This window comes from Stegodyphus dumicola, chromosome 3, assembly GCF_044657685.1.
Source record: "Stegodyphus dumicola isolate Sdum_Otavi_A_Nest chromosome 3, ASM4465768v1".
In the NCBI taxonomy this organism is placed as follows: domain Eukaryota; kingdom Metazoa; phylum Arthropoda; class Arachnida; order Araneae; family Eresidae; genus Stegodyphus; species Stegodyphus dumicola.
Window position 1 is genome coordinate 228,544,689 of NC_140770.1, and position 22,224 is coordinate 228,566,912.

Here is a 22,224-nt window from a genome sequence, read left to right on the forward strand (position 1 = left end):
TTATGCTTTCACCAGGAATTGAACCACGGTTCTTCCAATTTTGTCCAATTTTGTTGGGTGTCATTATGCTACTAAGGCATAAAGGAGGAATACCTAAATTAAATGTTAATCTAAAGCTCTTACTCAACAAAAGTGGGTATTTCTAGTTATCATAATTCAGATTGCATTTCTGTTTAATTTCTGTATCTAATTTGGATTTTCAAATCTGCATCTTTCCATAAAAGTTTGCTTAAATATAATCTTTGTTAAAGACTGTTTGGTAACTTTAATTCTGTTTGATACCAATACTGAATATTTTCCTACTTATCGAATAGAAAACACTTTTATCGTACATGCAGATTAAGAATAAATGCGCGCATTAGACATTGTCTTTATCTCCGTAAACTTCTCTTATTCGTGAATGATGCAACCTGTTAAAATAACTTTCCAGAACTGAGTTCCATACAGACTGAATATTTCCAGCCAAACACAACTGAGAAGCTAGAATCAATGGACCAAGGGATCATCCAGAATCTTGAAAAGAAAACATCGTAAGAAGCTTTTACAGCAAATCATTTTTTCTTTCGCTACACTAATTATCGTGTCGTATCGGGTATTCATCTTCTCCGTCGCCAAGCTGACTCGCTGTTTGCAAAATTCTGTATCACTTCAAACCATGCCTGGAGATTTTGGATATACTCCTCAAGTGATGAAGGTGCATCCGAAGGGCAATCAAACAGAAGATCACAAGGCAGACGAAGGTCACGACCGAACAGCTGAAACAGAAAAAAGGACGGTAGTCTCGTGTTTCTCTTCGACACTAGTATGATTTCGGCAATTTTCTGAGCAGGGTCTTTCAGAAAATGCGTCGACGTTTCCAGGTGAGAATCCCTTCTGATGATAGATAGTTGTGTCCTCTAACTAAATACAAAATACATAACATATATTTACTAATTCAGAAGACAAACAACAAAAATCAGCGTTATATTTACAAAATTTCCACAGGACTAGTTTCGATGGTTTTACCGAACCACCATCCTCAGCTACAAAACCGCTAAAAGTGGTATTCCTTTCCGCCCTATTGTATCAAATTTAGGTACTGCCTCGTATCCATTAGCTAAATATTTAGTTTCTAGGTTTTCCACTCTATTAGACAATAACATTTACACCATAAAAAATTCAATAGAGTTTGTAAAAAAGGTTAAAAACATTTCTCCTCGTAATTTACTCATGGTTTCTTTTGATGTAAAATCATTATTCACCAATGTCCCAGTGGAGGGTGCATTAAGATGTCTAGAAACCAGACTTCGCGAATTTCATTTCTCTTGCATCGAAATTGATGAGCTAATTTCTCTCACTCAACTCTGTTTGAAACAAACACATTTTGTTTTCCAAAATAAATATTACAAGCAAACTGAGGGATTAGCCATGGGAAGTCCCCTCAGTCCCATCCTGGCTGATATCTACATGCATTATTATGAATCAAAATTGTTTGAAACTTTAAACTTCCCGGCATGGTTCCGCTACGTAGACGATACTTTTACCCTGTTTGAAGGTAATAAAGATGATTTAAATAAAGTTCTTTCAACAATGAATTCTATTGATCCTGCTATTCAGTTCACTTTTGAACTTGAGACTTGCAATTCTCTTCCGTTTCTCGACATTCTGGTCACACGTAACACATCCAACTTCAGTACTACAGTTTACCGTAAACCTTCATCGGTTTGCCTTCCACCACACTTTAAATCATGTCATCCGACTAAACAAAAGTTAGCTTCATTTTATTCCTATGTTTTCCGTGCTCTTCAAGTTTGCTCCTCCAAATTAGCCCTTGATGAAGAACTAAATTATTTAAAAGCAATAGCTATTGACAGGGGCTTTTCACCCAACATTATTAATCAAGCAGTTAAAAAATTCTCATCTCAACACACTAAAAGCCACACTCTTAGTTTAGGAGATTATAAAAATTCTGTTGTAATTCCCTTCTTTCCATCAATTAGCTATAAAGTTGCACATATTTTGCAGAAATTTAACTTTCGGGTTGTTTATTCTCCCATCAATAAAATTCCAACTTCTATACTCAAGGACCCCATTCCGGATATGAATTCCTGGGGTATTTATAGGATTCCTTGCCAGTGTGGTTTAATTTACATTGGCCAAACTAAGAGAGCCTTAAAATTTCGCGTCAAAGAACATGAGGCATATGTTAGAAAAAAGGAAACACAGAAGTCTTCTGTTGCTCAACATTGTTGGTCCGAAAATCACACTTTCAATTTTTCTGCTGCCAAAATTATTCAAAAAACATCTTCCATTGGAGAACTGGATTTTCTAGAGGCATTTCACATTCATAAAAATCTTTCTGTTCTAGTTAACGATCCTAATTCCAATCCAAATTTGCCTTCGGCTTTTAGAGAAATTATGTTTTAGCTTTGGTTTCGCCAACAGATGGCGCCACTTGCTTATTCTTGTCCAGGCTTTCTTATCTAATCATTATTTCCTATCTTGTTCATTTGCGGTTTTGCAGCTGAGGATGGTGGTTCGGTAAAACCATCGAAACTAGTCCTGTGGAAATTTTGTAAATATAACGCTGATTTTTGTTGCTTGTCTTCTGAATTAGTATTTATTCGGCGTGTTATTGTGTCTTAATATATTTACTAATTAAAACTAAACCAGCAGATTACGAAAAAAATTAAGTTACATAAATTTGAAATCAAATTAATTACAGTAGTTGTTACCATTACAACAACTTAGGTTGAATTGTAAAATTGTGAAAATGCACAAAAATAATGCATGAAAAGAATACAGCAAAGGAAATGCTTTATACATATATATGCTATTGTAAATAGGTAACACTGTAATATTCTTTAGCACCGTAATACTATAATATTCTTTAGCACCGTAATGCTATAATATTCTTTAGCACCGTAATACTATAATATTCCTTAGCACCGTAATACTATAATATTCTTTAGCACCGTAATACTATAATATTCTTTAGCACTTTAGTGCACCGTAATTATTAGGTATACCAATATAACTGTAGTTTACTTACTACAGTAGCAAATATATATATAAATTGAAACAGATTGGAATCGGGTCCGTGACATTTAGCCGACAACCACTTAGCCGACGAGACACTTAACCGACACCAGTTAGCCGACACGGGCACTTAACCGACAGGACATTTAGCCGACACGGACAGTTCGACGACAAGACATTTAGCCGACAAAGACACTTAGCCGACAGAGCAGTTAGCCGACACAGACAGTTAGCTGACACGGACAGTTAGTCGACAGGACATTTGGCCGACACAGAGTTAACCGTCAGGACATTTAGCTACAGGACACTTAACTGTCAAGACAATTAGTCAACAGGCTACTAAGCCAACAGTGACGTTTAACTAACACGTACCCAAAAATTATTTAAACCATCAATTAAAAAATTTCTCGACTACTCCATGTTCAGTATTTAAGTCATTTTTTCACCTATCAGTAACATTCATCTTTCGGTTCTTAAAGATCTCATATGTGCTATTAATTTATTGTGTTAATTTAGCATTGTTTGATATGTATCGTGCTGTTTGGTGTACATTGGCTAAATTGAAAAAGCGCTGAAATTTCTCGTCAGGGAATATGAATTAAATTTTGAAAGGAAAAAAGAATGTTTCTAGCTAAGTGCTTAATTGCATTTTAATATGATCTTCAAAAATTATCCGTAAAGCTAAACCAAAAACGAGAAAGAGAAGGAATGGAAGATAAAAAAAAAAAAAAAAAATTAATGAAAAATGAAATGGAAATTTATACATTTTAACAGATATTGCAAAACGTTATATTTTATTAGAAAACATTAATATAACATTGTGTCTTGTCGGCTAAGTGTCTTGTCGGCTAACTGTCCGCGTCCGCTAAATGAACGGTCCGTTAAGTGTCCGTGTCGGCTAAATGTCCTGTCGGCTATGTGTCCGTATCGGTTAAACATCCTGTCGGCTAAGTGTCCGTATCGGTTAAACGTCCTGTCGGCTAAATGTCCTGGCGGCTTGTGTCCGTGTCGGTTAAACGTCCTGTCGACTAAATGACCTGTCGGCTAAGTCTTGTCGGTCGGGCTAAATGTCTTGTCGGTTAAGTGGTTGTCGGCTAAGTGATTTGGATTTGATTTGACCGATTTGGATCTAGTGTTGTAGAAATGCTTATTGCAGAAATGTTGATTAATAATAAACAGCAAACATAGCAGCAGAGGCAGATTAAATGTTCATTTATATTTCATTTCATATTTACGGCCACAAATAACTTGGCACATTCATCTTGTCGTTTTCCAGAATATTTTCATGTTTGTTATTGTTGAGATAGAAAGAAAGCAGCGCGGTATTGTCAACAGAGTGGCAACAGAGGTAGAAGCAAAATGCGTAGTTATCGATTGCGCCAGCTTATTAAGAGAAATTCAGGTTCAGGAATTTGTAAGTTCCGAATGAGCTACATCGTCATCGTTATTTAAAAGTCATATGATATGGATTAATCCGGAAATGACATTAAAATTAAGAATTAAAGATCTATAATTTATATTATTATTTATTAATTAATACACATGTACATAAATGTGTGAAACTAAAAATATATATGCGCATATATATACATATCAATTTAAGGAAATAATTCACTGCTTAACAAGACATGTTTAAGAAGTTAAAATGTAATTTGTAACAGAAACAAATATTGTTGAAAAAGCCTTGGACTAAACTTCTATGAAAACCAATTTTAAAGGCGAATTCTTAAAAATTGAAAAAATAGTTGCTGCTATGGTAAGTAGACTATACTTGTGTACTTGAGTGCAATTTGCTAAAAATGCCGGACGTATTCGGTTAGTTTTCGATGAAAACTGAAAAGACAAGCTTTGTATATGTGTGAAACTGAATACTAAAATTAAGTATTATATTGCAATATCCTCTTTGCAGGCAATATAAAATTGCCTGATAACAGTGAAATCGATCACAAAAATCTTTTATATATTTAAGATCTTAAATCCTAATGAAAATTTTACGGACAGAAAAATAATGCTCATGCATCATGAAATCAATGTTAGTATTCTGATATAATGAACAACATTTATGGATATTGGATATTTGTTTCTCAACTTAATCAGGAATAATTGACTGTTGAAAAACCCTATAACTGACAATATACGGCAGCTTTCATCGAATCGTTAAATATTTCAGGTTATGCGCTCCCATGTCTTTAATTTGGTTAATTGATTTAAATTCTAGAAAACTTATTTTAAATAATTTTGCCCAAACTTTCGTTTCTCAAGTTAATCTTGCAGCATCCTCCAATCCTAATCTTCATTTGTTTCAATGAAACAGCATGGTTTAAAAACATCAAAGCTAGTCTAATTTAAACATTAAAGTGCATTACAGCATGGTTTAAAACATTAAAGTTAGTCTTTCTTAACCTAAAATAACAGCTATTCGGTTTTGATTTACAGAAATTTAAGGAATAGATAGTAGAGCTTACATGCAACAATCGTAGATTCATAACTTGGCTCATTATAGATACATACTGGTTGACTACTAAGCTGTAGCGAATTTATTTGAGAACTTACCTCTCAACTACTTATATATATATATATATATATGTTTTCTCACTATTCTTACTGTTATTTACTTTTAATATATTATTTAAATCAAGTTCTTTCCCTTCCTCTTTCATAATATTTTCTGCTTCTTCTTCCCCCTTTTTTGTTTGTTGTAATATATATGTAATAATAAAATTCCATAGTCAAGAATACACTTAAAATTCTAACTGTATGTTCTTTTCATTTTTTAATGGCGACGGTCTCTTATTTGAAAGTACGTGGAATTAAATCCACAGCCCCGTAGTCAAGTTGTTTTTCCCGCCTCTTTCTACACGTACAGTTATAGAATGTTCTGGAGATATTTAAAGCGAACTGGAATGGCTGACGTCATTTCTTGGAAGCTCCGCCTTTCCAAAATATACTCGCAAAGGAATATCGGGGTCTTTTCTTTAATGTAACGATGCAGTAAACTTCATACAAAACGTTATTAGCAATTCTTTTTTATTTACTCCGGAAATATGATTTTTGTAACTGCTATTTCTCCTGACCAATAATAAATGGATCCTGTTTTTTAAACTTATCGTCTGATAATTTAAGCTACGACTACATCTATATTTCTTCACCAATCTATTTATTCCGGACAAAAGCTGGTACATCACATATATGCATATATATATATATAAGCTTGCAGGCCCAACCCGTATGTTATTGTATATTTAGGACTAATAGCAGACCGCTATTTATTTTTATTTTTATTTTTATTTTTGTCTTGATTTTAGATGTAATCGGAATAGTTTTTACATATTTTAACACTTTAATGTGTCATTTTGTGCTGACGCGTCGGGAAATTGGAATAGAGAATTGAGACTAATAAATTTTCCAAGACATTTTGTCTAATTAAAAAATTTTGTAGCGAAAAAGTTTCAATTGTCTGTTTCGGCGAAACGCGTAATGGAGTTAGCTTGATTCGACGTTCAATCAGATATTTCCCTTGAAAAGCCAGATTGGAAGTCGAATTCAGCTAATTTACCATTTTCCGCTTTCTATTTTTATCTGATTTTGTTTGTTTTATGTTTTAACTTGTTCCTTGGTTTGATTTTCATATGTTTTAATTTTTCAAGTGTCACATCCATAGGTATTTTACTGTATTTTTTGCCATTACTAGTTTCCAACGCTAAGTATTTTACTGTGTTTATTTTCTTTTCTCGTGTAGCATAATTTCTCATCCTTCAATGACATTGTTTTTTAAAGTGTGTTGAACTTTTTGGAGCCACAGCTCCTGGTAACTTTTAGGCGAGCTTACTACAATTTATATATATATATATATGTGTGTGTGTGTGTGTGTGTGTGTTATGATTTTAAAATGCGTAGATGAAAGCACTGGAACTTTTAACAGATTTCGATATTGCGTAGAAGGCTGAGAAGACCGTACTGGCTGAAGGTAAGATCAAAATCATTCTTTTGCAGACAAGATATTTTTTAATTATATTCAAAAACAATAAGTTCCATTTTAAAGTACGACGTTATCTTAAGCAAATAAGCAGAAGCATGGAAAAGCAGCATCTTGACAGCAGGGAAGCGTCAGCGAAAGAGAACGCTGCAACTAAGACGAAGAAGGGAGGGAGTCGATAGTTTCAGTTCGAGTTAGAAAAAGTTTTGGTTTACAGTTACTTTGATTGGACAAGAGATATGTGCATTAAAACGTTACGTAACATAAAAAAATCGCGAATTTGGTAGAACAGATGAATTCAGGGGGAGAACACCAAATTTAGAATATTAATTTTGAAGCCGCCAATAATTTTTTAAAACAGCTATGGCATTTTGTTATATCTTACATATATATATGTGTGCATGTGTATTCTCCCATCAAACATTAAATGTTGTAATATGCTACACGAACAGCGTAGCATAAAAAACCATGGTGAATAATTTAAAAGCCTAAAGAAGCACGAATTTGTGTTTCAGATAATGTTTTATATAACATAATTGTGTGTAATCCGCAATGCTAGAAATTATCACTACTGCGAATAATGAATGTAATAGTCTAACGAAGCATGTGCTTCGTTAGACTATTACATTGTGCAATATGTAATATTTTATATAATTTAACAATATATAACCTGCAGCGCTTGAATTTGAAAATGTGTGTCTGCCTGAAGCTTTTCCTCCATCGGGATGACATTAGTCCGTTAGGCACCACAGTCTTATGTCATCTCGACGACGAGAAGTAACGAGATATAGAGCTTATATATATAGTACGCTATTTAAAATTTTGAGCCGACTACTAAGATTCAAGATGAGATTTTTAAGCATACAGACTCCCCGTGCACCACAGATGTACAACACGGGGCTTAAGCTTACAGAAGTAAGTTGTAAGGTCCCTCACTTGAAATTCTAAGTTAATGTGGAAGTAAGGAACCTAGGAACTGATAAGCGAATAATCGTTAGAGTTCGAAGACAGGAAACAACAAGAGAGAAGGGTAAATAACCCTTTATTATTTCTATAAGATTTAACAAAACTCCGCCTGGGAGTGAACAAATAAAGTCCGCACTTTGGACTTGAACTTAAAAGACTAAGAATTAAACTAAAGCTAAGATTAACTAAGTACAGCCAAAGCTATCAAGGTTCAATGAGAGTTGGCCCCTTAACTTATTTTACTACGAAGATTAGCAAGGGCCTGAATACGGCCGAGCGTAAAATAGCTTTGAGAGAGAGAGCGGCCAAAAAGGCAGACGCGCGTAGTTCAGATTTCTCTCTCTGTCTCAGTAAGTAACTTCATGGTTTAAATACCGCTCCTTCTCATTAAATATTCAGCAAATTCCAAAACTACGTTCTGGCCGGAAGTAGTAAGCTGAAGTTAAGAATTTGACAGGAAAGGAACTTTAACTTAAAATTTAACTGTTAATAAAATTAACATAATCCTTACAAAGTTAACAAAAGCACCAAAAGTTACATACATAAATAAAACGAACAAAAGCAGAGAACAGCAGTCAGGACGAAAGAGATAAATTCACTGGCCAAGCCACTCCGAACATTTTCAAATTGTTCTGCAAGCATAATCTAGGGCCATCAAATGTAGGGCATGAGAAAATCAAGTGTTCCACATATTGAGGCACTCTTTTTGAACATTCACATAAAGTGTTTGATTTTAGATTAAAACGAAACGGGTAACTTGCGAATTTACCGTGACCAGATAAAAACTGAGAAACTTTAAAATTAATAGAGAGGAAACACTCGGAATGCACTCTATGATAAATAAAAGGAAAGAACTTTTTGGTGACCTCAGTATTACAAGAGGAAATATATTCCTCATTCCACTTAGCTAAAAGCTTCTTATAATGAAAGGATTTCCAATAGCTCTTTGGAATGCTAATGTGTAAACAATGGGTAAAATTAAGGCATCTTTAGTTAAGAAATCAGCCCTTTCATTTTTATAGAAACCGTGATGAGCAAGCACATAAGCAGAGCGGATATCAATTCCTCTATTTCTAAACGAACTGACAGTTAATAGGGTTACGGAAACAAATGTTTTGCATCTGGTAATACTGTTCAAAAGGTAAAGGGAAGGACGAGAATCAGAACAAATAAGGTACCTTGAGGATGCTGTCCCATTATCCTTGATTCTTTCGACAGCAAGATAAATACACAGAAGTTCTGCTTGAAAAACTCTGCATTCATTCCGTATACGATGTCTAACAAAAAGTTTTCTTAGCATCCTCTTCAAACCTCATCTTCATTTGTTTCAATGAAGCACTTTCAGCATGGTTTATAAACATTAAATTTAGTCTTTCTTAACATAAAATAACAGCTATTCAGTTTTGATTTATTGAAATTTCAAGCATAGATAATAGAGCTTATATAGTACGCTACTTTAACTTTTGAGGCCGATTACTAAAGGATGAGCTTATTTGTAATCCACTATCAAAGACAAAAATAATATATATATTCATTTTAAATTTAGTTATTAATTCAGAATTGAGTACCTCATATATTTTAATTTTCCAAGATTATCCTTCCAGTGCCTTAAAAATTAACCTTCCAGTGCCTTAAAATTATCCACCTACGAACCTTAATAATAACTTATATTGTTACTAGTTCCAGATATGGAAGAGTTCCCTCTTGAAATTGTCTGTGATCCTCCAGTGTGCCCAATTGGTTGTAAAGCTCAAGCAAGGTACAATGGGCCTTGTCTTAGATGCAGCTGTAAGAAAGATGGTAAATATACAGCAGGTTCTCAAAAGTAAAATTCCTCGTTTAAAAATCATCACTTCACTATTAATACATTTTTTTTTAAAATTAAAACAGTAATATTTATCATGAGCCTTTCATAACGGAAAAGTTTATCACAAGAAATTTTTTTTGTTGTTTTTTGTTTTTGTTTCTTAGATTTTGAAACAATTTTAAAAAATAAATGGCCTAGAAATGTATTAAATCAAGATTAAAAATTTTATAATAATAAATATGTGCCCTTAGTTTAATCATACATACCTAAAAATTAAAGAGTAAATTATTTTTAAAATTTTAAATTCAGTTTAATGTCTCGACTTTCCAAAATAGTTTTTTCCGTATATTAATAAATATGTGATGATTCCAAAACATTTTCAGAGAAAAATATGATACTTCTACTTTTGTTTTAGAAACTAATGACGATCGGTTTAGAAAAGTAATATGTGACAGTCCAAGATGTCCTCCGGATTGCTTTCTCGATTTTGTATATGGTGGACCGTGTCTAGGATGCGACTGCAAGAAAGGTGGTAAAAATAAATAAATTAATAACATATGCAACAAGTACAGATCTATAAAAGTCTACCTGTTACTTTTATAAAATCCTGTTACTTTTATAGGAGTTTCTGAAGATCCATCAAGAAAAGTAATATGTGAGGCTCTCGAATGTCCCCTTGGTTGCCAAATACAGCAAGTGTATGAAGGTCCTTGTCCAGGATGTGATTGCAAGGAAGATGGTAAGTACTCCAGAATTCCACAGCACAGATGCTTCTATCATTTCCTTTGCAAATTAACGCAATAACGTGCTTTTCTTAAATTATTTGTTGCGTAATCAGTAAAAGTAAGAAAGAACACAAATTAGTTTTTAGACCTTAGCTGCATATTTAGTATAAATATGTTCTTATCATTAAACTTATGCATAGCTGTATTCTTTTCAAGTGTTTATATCTGATTACTTTGCCGAGTCTTTAGGTTGTGCTGATATTCGAGGGAAAAACTTGCAATGTCCTCACCGGGATTCCAATTCATTATCTCCCGAATACGTATCGGATATGCTTCCAGTGTCACGAATATGTTTCTAGTTACACCATGAAAGCACGCGAAAAGGAGGAAGAAAATATTTTGTAAATTTATTCGTAAGTACTAAAAACAATTTAAAATCTCTTGAAAACAAAAAATCTAATAAAAATCGTTTGTAATTTTCATTACAGCTTTCAGTGTTCGGTCAAGTTTTAGATGACCCAAGGTTTATTCCTTTGTATTTTAAAATATGTCAGGAATATTCAAATAAAACACATTTTACCAGAAACTTTTTGAGAGAACTTTGTCAAGGTAATCTAAGATACATTGAAACGTCTTTCGAAAACTTCACAAACGCTAACAGTTACTCATCAGAAAATATCGAAATTGTTATATTTAATACTCAATTCTATGAACTGTTTTAGTTTTATTTATTGTAGGTTCTTATTTTAATTTGCATACAAGAATTCTCAGTTCTGTTTCTTTTTATATTCCTGACATATTTTAAAATACAAATTAAATTGTTATATTTAATACTCAATTCTATGAACTGTTTTAGTTTTATTTATTGTAGGTTCTTATTTTAATTTGCATACAAGAATTCTCAGTTCTGTTTCTTTTAACTTTCCTCTAAATTTTAATTGCTTACGCTCAGGCTACACTTTTCTTATTGAGTCTTCAATTCTTCAGCTAAAACCAAATGAAAATCTCAGTATGACCTTGGTGTACATTACTGAAACATTTGCCACCTATTCTGTGCTTAAACGAAATGTCACGGATGTAATAAAAATTAGAAAACACCCGTTTTACTCCGTAATTCATAGTGCAATCTTCAAGATCCTGTTAAAAGGAACAAACTGACAGTATTACTATATTCGTTAGGCACCACGTTCGTTTATTCGTTAGGTACCACGGTCTTACGCCATATGTCATCTCGACAACGCGAAGTAGAGGTGATATTAGTACGCTATTTAAAATTTTGAAGCCGACCACTAAGATAAAAGATGATATTATTTGTGCTCCACTATCAAAGGTAAAAAAATTATGTTTTCATTTTAAATTTAGTTATAAATTCGGAATTTAGTACCTCATATATTTTAACTTCCAAGATTGTTCTTCCAGTGCCTTACGAAACTGCATTCTACTGACCTCAGTAATAAATTATATTGTTACCAGTTTCAGATATGGAAGAGCTCTCTCTTGAAATTGTTTATCATCGTCCAACGTGCCCAATTGGTTGCAAAGCTCGAGCAATATATAATGGGCCTTGTCTTAGATGCAGCTGTAAGAAAGATGGTAAATATACAGCAGTTCTCAAACGTAAAATTCCTCGTTTAAATATCAGAAGTTGTCACGTTTAATACATTTTTAAAATTAAAATAGTAATATTTATCATACGTTTTTCATAACAGAAGAGTTTATCATTAGCATTTTACTTTTGTTTTCTTAGATTTTGAAATAATTTTTTAAATAAACGTCCTATAAATATATTAAACCAAGATTAAAATGTTTATAATAATACACATGTGCCCCTATTTTAATCATATATACCTAAAAATAAAAGAGTAATTTCTTTTGAAAATTTTAAATCGTGTTTAATATCTCGACTTTTCAGAGTAGTTTTTTCCATATATTAACAAATGTGTCATGATTCCAAAACATTCTGGGAGAAAAATATGATGCTTATTTTTCTTTTAGGAACTAATGAAGGTCAGTATAAAAAACTAGTATGTGACCCTCCAAGATGTCCTCCTGGCTGTTTTATGAAACGTGTATATAGTGGACGGTTTCTGGGATGCGACTGCAAGAAAGGTGGTAAAAATAAATAAATTTCTAACATATGGAACACGTAGAGGTCTCTAAAAGTCCAACTAAAATCCTGTTTCTTTTATAGAGATTTCTAAAGATCCAGCAAGAAAAGTAATATGTGAGGCTGTCGAATGTTCCCTTGGTTGCGAAATACAGCAAGTGTATGAAGGTCCATGTACAGGATGATTGTAAGAAAGATGGTAAATATTCTGCACTTCTACATCACAAATGACACTATGTTGTGCTAAGTATATTGACGAAATCACAAAGGTTTTTCAAAGTTCTTTGCGTAATCAGTAAAAAGAACAAAGAATGAAAAATAATTTTTAGACTTTAGTTGTAAATTTAATACAAGTATGTCTTTTCCTTTTAGTAACTAATGCATTTATGCACAGGTGTATTATTTTCAAGTGTTTACATTGAACGTGTCTAGTATGCTTCCCATGCCCCTAATGTGTTTCCAGCCACACCACGAAAACACGAGGAAAGGAGGAAGAAAATATTTTATAAATTTATTCGCAGGAATAAAAAAAAAATTAAACTTCTAGTAAACTTTAAATCTAATAAAAATCGTTTTGGGATTTTCATTATAGGTTTTAGTGCTTTATTATGCTTTAGATGACTTAAGAATTAATCCTTTGTCCGTTAAGATATGTTTGCATTTTTCTGCTAAAAGGTATTTTCCCGAAAGCTATTGGTGAAAAATTGGTTAATCTAAAGTGCACCTAAATGTTTTCCTAACTGCTCAAATGAAACTGATTTCCACAGATTGTGTTCAAAATACGCATATAAAAAATGGAAAATACTTTAATTTTTAAGTAAATTGTATTATAAGAAATGTATTTTACCCTAACACGAGATTGTACTTAGCTGATGAAGGAATAATTAAATACCGTAATTTTAAACTTAAGTATTTGTGTATATACATATATGTTCATTTTATTAGCATAATTTTTTAGAAACTGTTGATGTCAAATACAAGATATACCCTGACCCACCAAAATGTCCTCCTGGACGTGTGATTGAAACAGTGTATGATGGACCATGTCCAGGATGCGATTGTAAAAAAGATGGTAAATATCATTTAATTTGTAGACATAGACATAGTTTGGCATTAACAAACTTTTATTACGTATGTGATGCATATATAATGTAACAAAAGTACATTACATTCTATTCATATTATATATATTAGAATGTAATATAATATGTAAGTATTCAAATAAAAACCGAAATCTTTATTATGAAACTGAAACAGTGCACAGAATGTTATAAATTGCATTATACATCCTTTGCTAGAAAATTTCAAGGAGAAAGGTCGTAAAAAATAGAAAATTACATTTACCAAGTAATGTTCCTGCTATCACATTAGTCCCCTTGGTTATCTATACACAACTGCCAACTGGAGGCTTGGAAGCAAGCAGAGAAATTTTCAACTGCGATGCTTGCAAGCTCATTTGTCACAGCCTGTTGGAAGTCTGCAGTAATCTTGATGACGCTTTCCTTTCAGTCACCTTTTCATTCACGGAAACAAGAAAAAATCACAATAATCTATGACACAAATGTGGGATTACGTCTGGCTCTATTCAATAGTTCAGCAGAAATTCTTCGTCTGTCTTCTTTCTTTTCATCTGCTAGTGAGTGAGGGACGATTCTTGCATTAAGTTTGTGTTTCCGTAAATCTTCGCATAAAATCTGATGACCCACATCACGATTTAAATTCAGTTCTTTTGATATCATATGCACAGTTACACGACGTTCTTCTTGCAATAACTGCTTTACACGTTCGGTATCAGCTCTAGGATCGTCTTGCACTAAATCTCTGCCTTCATGAAACCTTTTGTGCCATTCTAAAACAGGAATTCTTGAACATGCCTCGCCTGCATATGCTTGCTTAATCATGTTCCACGTTTCACTAAGGATTTTCCCGAGCTTAACGCTTCACTCTTTGGTCACAATTAGCACACACTGTGTCATCTTAACGAATGCGATAACAATCTGAACACTGTGTTGCTAAGCACAGCCCTGCCACCTAGTAAGTTTGCGCGGAAACTTGGCCAAGGTCATTGTCAGTTAATACATACCAAGTAACATAAAAACAGCATTTGTTCCTTTTTAAAACTACAAAACTCAGGAATAAAAAAATTGTCCTGGAACTTTTCTGAAAAGGATGCAATTTAGATCTATTTAAACTCAGTCTTTCTACTCCATGCCAAGGCAATATTTTCGTTACCTAAAACACGATGGATCATTATCTATTTTAAAGAATTCCAAAATAAAAGTAAAACAGGAGTTTTTATTTATTCCTTATTGAAGCGCGTACTTTAAAATTCATATTGTGGAATTAAATTACGATTAGAATTTTATTGACCGTTTTACATTATTTCATTTCACTACTATTTAACAAGAATAAAAATTCATCTTTTATCCTAGCCAATAAATTTTCGTCACATAATATCTAAGGAGAAAATTTCCATACTCTCTTTTTCTAGTGTGCCTTCTTTATAAAAACCCAAATTTAGCTATACATACTCTTTCACTTCCGATTCATTCGTACTGAGAGTTCTTCCTGTAAATATTAAGTAATTTTTTACTAATTATCGTAACTTTAATTTAATTTTCCTTGATTTCTTCGATTTGTATATCAAAATATTTAACAGTCAGAAATGACAATATATGCCTATTTAGGGTAAATTAAAAAGATATAACATAACATAATGCAACATTTTATTGAAAGAAATTACATTCAGTGCCAGTTTTACTAGAATAATAACTGAAATAAAGGAAACATTCCATTGTTTTTGAGGAATAGTTGATTTATACAAATTCACATATATAAATATTCCCAACTAGAGAAATAAATGGGAATCACTTAAAAAAACATTAAAATGCCCTAATTTCGTTTCTATTATTTAACATTTATGGTAATAAAATTTCAATTTTAACAAAAATATCATAAATAACTATTTGATGTCTTGTTTTTGAATATGTTTTTCTGAAGTAATAGCTACTTACCTAAAACTTCTCGAGTTTCATTCTAGGATGTATAGAGAAAAAGAAATTAAATTTTTTCTCATAAAATGTTTCTGAATAATCATACCCAGCTTTGTATATGCAGACTAATATTTAAAAATTAATTTGTATAACTTACTCTTAAAATTGTCTTAAGCTCAAATACACTTCCATAGCCTTACTTAACGCTACTGAACATTTAATTATCAGTACTATGTAGAATGTTTATCATATCAAACTCCTTCATATGAGTCCATCTTAAATGCAAACTTATTTTCTTGTTAAACATCTTCATAAATACTAGTTAATCCTATATGTCAAGTTATCACGTATTTAGGCTGTACTAGGCTAAATGGAACTTTCAAGTCAAAAAATTAGCACAGATCTTTGAACGCACAGGAGTACTTCACCTGGCATTATTTTTCTTTGAGGATTCGCAGTCATCGTAAAGAAACCGAAGAATTCAATAAAATACATTAAGACTATAAAAGAAGAGCAAACGGATACATTGTAGCGATTCTGTAATTGTATGCCTTTCTTCCCCTTTGAATCCAAACTTTTGTTGAAAAATTCTTATATATTGCAGGCTGAAAAGTTGTGCTTGTTTTTATAAATCAGGCAGGATATAAAATATTAGTCCTGGGAAAAAAATTAACGGATTTTGAATACTTAATGGCTATTTTAAAAGGTTTAAAGTACATTATCCTTTAAATAAATCAGATTTAATTGAAAAACATTTACTTTTCAGAAATTCCTGAGGATCAGTCTAAAGAGATGGTATGTCCAGTCTGCGAATGCAAGAAAGATGGCAAGTATTTAGTTTTGAAATGGACTTAAAGTGTATATAATAATAAAATTCAGGGAGTTTTCAGCATTTAACTAAAATCCAGCCGTATTATAAAACGCAACAAATTGCGTGATATTTTCTTTCATTGGTAATAAATACGGAGTAAGTTAGCGGTTAATATAGTATTTAAAATAGTATTTCACGCTAAATTCCAAAAAATAACACTTCAATTCCATTAGACTTACCCTAAGAAGTTTCATTTGTTTCTTGATGGATTTAATAATACGCAATGGAAAAGCATAACATTTAAGAGAAAAGGAAAATTTTACTCATAATTTAATTGTGGAAACTGAATCTAATAACATTTTTGATAAATATTTTGCTTTCCACAATGGATTTCGTAGACTTTAATAAAATACGGATTCACATTTTATAAAAGTTAATAGATACTGGCCAGAAAAGTGATAAGTTACCCTCTAACATTTCTCCTACATTTTAAGGCACTTATAATGAATTGTATGCTTGTTTAATAATAGTATGAATAACTTTTACAAAAACGATTGGAGATAAACCAAAGATAGTCTGCGATTCACCAAAATGTCCGCCTGGCTGCGTAATTGAAACTCTATATAACGGACCATGTCCAAGATGTGACTGAAAGGAAGAGGGTGAAATTTTTTCATTTACTGGTTAGAGAAACTGTACTTTCTTAAAAACCTTATTTCAGATATAATAATAATAATAATAATAATAATAATAATAATTACTGCTGTAATAATTAATGTCATTGCTATTTTTAATCAGATATCTCTGAAATGTAATGCAGTTATTTTAAAAATTAACCAAATAAAATCATTTTATTTTGAAATGATGAAATTAAAATGTTTTGGCATTTCTTGTATGATGAACCACGTCCATGTGTCTCACCTTAAATGCTTTAATGTATTATAGTCTGTTACTTTAAAACTGAAAGTTTCAATTTATTTCCCTTCACACGATATTACTCTTAAGTACGGCAACAACAGCTAAGGAAAAGAAGTCAACTTGCTTTATTTTTTTTCTCATTTTATTTCCATTTATTATGTTTCAGTTCTAAGCTAAACTGAAATTTATATATTTTGATGTTGTGAAATATGTTTCTGTTTATGAAATACGTTTCTGTTTTAATAAGACACAATAACACGCCGAATAAATACTATTTCAGAAGTCAAACAACAAAAATCAGCGTTATATTTACAAAATTTTCACAGGACTAGTTTCGATGGTTTTATCGAACCACCATCCTCAGCTGCAAAACCGCAAATGAACAAGATAGGAAATAATGATTAGATAAGATAAGAAAGCTTGGACAAGAATAAGCAAGTGGCGCCATCTGTTGGTGAAACCAGAACTAAAACATAATTTCTTTAAAGGCCGAAGGCAAATTTGGATTGGAATTAGGATCGTTAACTAGAACAGAAAAATTTTTATGAATGTGAAATGCCTCTAGAAAATCCAGTTCTCCAATGGAAGATGTTTTTGAATAATTTTGGCAGCAGAAAAATTGAAAGTGTGATTTTCGGACCAACAATGTTGAGCAACAGAAGACTTCTGTGTTTCCTTTTTTCTAACATATGCCTCATGTTCCTTGACGCGAAATTTTAAGGCTCTCTTAGTTTGGCCAATGTAAATTAATCCACACTGGCAAGGAATCCTATAATTCATATCCGGAATGGGGTCCTTGAGTATGGAACTCGGAATTTTATTGATGGGAGAATAAACAAACATATTTTGCAGAAATTTAACTTTAATTGTTTATTCTCCCATCAATAAAATTTCGAGTTCCATACTCAAGGACCTCATTCCGGATATGAATTCCTGGGGTATTTGTAGGATTCCTTGCCAGTGTGGTTTAATTTACATTGGCCAAACTAAGAGAGCCTTAAAATTTCGCGTCAAGGAACATGAGGCATATGTTAGAAAAAAGGAAACACAGAAGTCTTCTGTTGCGCAACATTGTTGGTCCGAAAATCACACTTTCAATTTTTCTGCTGCCAAAATTATTCAAAAAACATCTTCCATTGGAGAACTGGATTTTCGAGAGGCATTTGACATTCATAAAAATCTTTCTGTTCTAGTTAACGATCCTAATTCCAATCGAAATTTGCCTTCGGCCTTTAAAGAAATTATGTTTTAGTTCTGGTTTCACCAACAGATGGCGCCACTTGCTTATTCTTGTCCAAGCTTTCTTATCTTATCTAATCATTATTTCCTATCTTGTTCATTTGCGGTTTTGCAGCTGAGGATGGTGGTTCGATAAAACCATCGAAAGTAGTCCTATGAAAATGTTGTAAATATAACGCTGATTTTTGTTGCTCGACATCTGAATTACGTTTCTCTTTATTAAATATGCATTTAATTAATTGAAGGGAAACCAACCTTATTAGTTATTCAGATGTAATTTTAAACAATTATTTCATTTCTAAACAAATTCAAATTAAAAGTGAATTCTTTTTCCAGAATTCTAAGTAATTAATTTTGAAACATAGATCTAAATCAGCTTCACATCCACGTGAAGAAAATGCTGTTCAGTGATGATGACACAAATTTACAGCTGCAAATGGGTAAAGAAGCTGGCAATTGTCTTGAAATGCCTATTTTAAGTAACAGACTGTAGTAACGTAGATACATTCTTCTGTGCTAAAATATAAGTTACTGGTAAACTTAGTAATAATATTTCCACACTTTACTTTAGGATCTAACTCTTTAAATTATGCTACTAGTTCTTTAAAATGCGCTAGTTACAATAATAACAATATTATGCAAAATAATAGCATTTTAAGCACATTCTTTAATGTGCTTAAAATGCTATTATTTTAAATTTAAACCTGCATTATTTTCTCCCTCCAAGTTCGAAGAAATAATTTAAATTTACTTAGTGAAATTATACAATAAACTTCAAATGCATTACGGTGTTTAATTAAAAACTAATATAATTGCTATGATTTTGTAGTAAGCATAATCTAGTATTCATTAAATGTATGACACCAGTATTATAAGAAAAAAGGTAATTAAGAAATCTAATCTACGATTTACTAGAATATCATATTTTCTATAAATGGTTTAAATGAAATTTCTTTCACATTCTCTATCTCAGAGCTAATGTTTCTTTTCCTACTAAATACGGACGCTTTCTTCTGTTCAAAATCTCATAAACCGAATACTGTAATACAATTCTTGTTTGTAGAATCAGTGAATTTTTCCCAACCAAAAGTGTTACTCAATATTTATGACAGTGAGCTCATTTATAAGTCACGAATTTTTAGCCCAAGGAGAATTATCCCAGAAGACTATTAATTTCGTTTTGGCATTTTGCGTCGACCCTCTTTCTGCGTTGATTCACTTTTCAGATTGTTGCCACCAAATATTGTCGCCCTGTGTTACATTTAAGGAAATTAAATAATGAAGAATCTGCGAAAATGTATATATATTTCTCGCACTGTGAAAGAACAACAATACCTAGTGCCATCAAATTTTGAATAACGTAATTCTCCTCCGAATGTGAGCACCAAAGCAGAATAATCATTAGTTTCGAAAGATTAAATAAAAGAGGCTTAGTAACAAAATTAGTTCCCTGCATTAAAGTGATATTTTTCCCTGCGCGGAACTTAAGAAAATAAGGGAAAAAAGAGATTTTGGAGCACATACATTGGTAGCAGTACCCTGAAATATCCATAAATAATACAATCTAATGCATAGGTTTACATCTAGATATAAGTTAGAAACTTTCTTTAAAGCTATAATAAATTTAAATTAAAACATATTTTCTTCACGTAAGATTTAGGAACAGTCTTGCTTAAATAGAAAAATATAAAAGAAATATTAAAATAAAAATATTCCTCTTTAAGTTGTTTTCGGCTTAAATCATTCAGCAACATTATTTCCTCCTCCACGCACACAGTTTTCTCACATGGGTTAGATTCTTTATGTCACTAACAAAACAATTTCTTTTTTATTTTCTGTCAAAACATATATTTTTTTTAGTTCAGAAAATATTTTTAAGACATCATATTACAAAGTTTGCGTTACTTATTTGTGTTTATTTCCATAGCCTTAGTCACGCAGATGAATTTTCATCGTCGGCACTAAATCATGAAATATAATAATCAATAAGTAAATAAGGATAAAATTCAGTAAATGATTTGTGAGCTTTTGCTTGTAGTCTTTTATAAACTGTTTAATAAAAATATATCCAAAATTTCTTGCTTCACTTCGAATTACAAATGTTGTTTAAGTAATCGCAATGCAATTATTAAGATTTTCTCTATCAGGTCTTGGCTCACCAACTTCCTGCTGAACAATGGCTCAGCTCAAAATGCAACGCATAGCTAATTTAACTTTGTCAAACGTTTTCTAAAACATTACTTGAGCGAGAGATCTAAATTTAATTTAATTTGAATCTTTAGTGAAGTTTGAAGGGAAAATGGAAAATAAGCAGTAAATAATTAACGTAAAATACCTAGGTTAATTAAATAAATAAGCTCTCCAATGCTACGTAAACTAAACATTTTCCAGCTTAGTTAAAGAAAACCATAATTTGATCTGAAGGAAGTAAAGAAATCTACACAGTTCTGTTAATTTTCTACTGCTTTAATTAAATGTTAATTAATTGATTAGAACACTAAGTCACGTCTTGTGATTTATTTTATCAGATAAATAATTCAGTCTTTCTAAAAAACAGTTCAGTCAGTTCTGTAATTTATTAAGTCTAAATATTCTCTAGATTATAGAACGTTGCTATGCATTAAATTACATTAAAGTGAAACTGAAATAAATAGCGTTTACTTAAATTTAAATGAAATACATTATGGAACAGATTGATGAAGAGTAATCGGCGTTTTAGCAGCAAACCTGAGCATTTATGAAACGTTTCACTTCTTTAGACCACTAACAGTTTATTGCATAAACAAAGTAATTCCACCTAAAAATAGATCTTTTCAAGCAGATGTGATCCATAGCTTTTATCAAGTTTTCTTCTACAGACTCAGCTGCCAGTGCTGCTGTGTAAACTCTTGCAGCTAACAACTATTACTAAAACTATTCTTAATTCCTAAGAGTTTTTCCTTATTACTATAAAGTGAACGGAATTCTTAACATTTTATGAAACATTAGTTGTATTTTATATCTTAAAAATTATTGAAATGTTGCAATATATGAAATTTGTTTGAAACATGCAGAGATGGATGTTACAACACCGATTTAAGTAGTTAAAACGATAAGAAATGCAAGAAAGTCTCCTTTCATGTAGCGTCAATTATCAGAGAAAGTAGCTATAACATAGTGCTTAAAGTATTTTTACGTTATTTTCTTCCTTCACGTTCATACGGAGTTCGTCGCTCAATGACTGACTATCAGCTCGCTAGACGAGGCACACACACTAACTGACTGCGGACCAGCAGGGTTTATATAGCTTTCGGCTTGTGTTCGAGAACATTCTGGGCTAAACCGGTAAGAATTCATTCCAGAAGGTTCTCCATCCATCCATGGTATATCGCCTATTTTGTCACCAAACGGGCGATTTCTCGCCAAATGTGGCAGCCCTGCCCTGCTTTGACATTTTATGGCAACCCTAAAACTGCTTTGCGGGGAAGCCATCTTACCGTCCCTGTACATTTCGTAACACTGCCCCCTCCCAAGGACTGCACGTCCCGGGCAGCACAGTCCTTGGTCAGAAGCATAATTCGATACAAACAAACGGCAATAAAACAAACAAATAACATAACTAAAGAAACAACCATTTACAGTACACACAAACTTTACGCAGAAACTAGGTAAGAAAACTCATAAA

General features: G+C 32.2%; 2 protein-coding genes across 2 annotated transcripts; both read left to right on the forward strand.

Annotated features, from left to right (window-relative positions):
• Positions 1-9,473: 9,473 nt before the first annotated feature.
• On the forward strand, positions 9,474-10,899 carry LOC118180827 (uncharacterized). The gene is made up of 4 exons (XM_035349888.2): positions 9,474-9,760; positions 10,183-10,296; positions 10,390-10,506; positions 10,742-10,899. Exons 1-4 carry the CDS (start codon positions 9,649-9,651, stop codon positions 10,849-10,851), a joined length of 453 nt encoding a protein of 150 aa, XP_035205779.2. The 5' UTR covers positions 9,474-9,648; the 3' UTR covers positions 10,852-10,899.
• Positions 10,900-11,966: 1,067 nt separating this feature from the next.
• LOC146998285 (uncharacterized) lies at positions 11,967-19,053 on the forward strand. The gene is made up of 6 exons (XM_085812487.1): positions 11,967-12,085; positions 12,488-12,601; positions 12,684-12,798; positions 13,558-13,671; positions 16,359-16,418; positions 18,926-19,053. The coding sequence occupies exons 3-6, from the start codon at positions 12,762-12,764 to the stop codon at positions 19,051-19,053; spliced, it is 339 nt and encodes a 112-aa protein (XP_085668613.1). The 5' UTR covers positions 11,967-12,085; positions 12,488-12,601; positions 12,684-12,761.
• Positions 19,054-22,224: the final 3,171 nt, after the last annotated feature.

Excerpts from the sequence above, each read along its gene's own strand:
- LOC118180827 (XM_035349888.2), top strand. The coding sequence starts at position 9,649 with ATGGAAGAGTTCCCTCTTGAAATTGTCTGTGATCCTCCAGTGTGCCCA. Across the intron at positions 9,761-10,182 it reads ATGCAGCTGTAAGAAAGATG|AAACTAATGACGATCGGTTT; the intron begins GTAAATATACAG and ends CTTTTGTTTTAG. Across the intron at positions 10,507-10,741 it reads ATGTGATTGCAAGGAAGATG|GTTGTGCTGATATTCGAGGG; the intron begins GTAAGTACTCCA and ends CCGAGTCTTTAG.
- LOC146998285 (XM_085812487.1), top strand. The coding sequence starts at position 12,762 with ATGAAGGTCCATGTACAGGATGATTGTAAGAAAGATG. Across the intron at positions 12,799-13,557 it reads GGATGATTGTAAGAAAGATG|AAACTGTTGATGTCAAATAC; the intron begins GTAAATATTCTG and ends ATAATTTTTTAG. Across the intron at positions 13,672-16,358 it reads ATGCGATTGTAAAAAAGATG|AAATTCCTGAGGATCAGTCT; the intron begins GTAAATATCATT and ends TTTACTTTTCAG.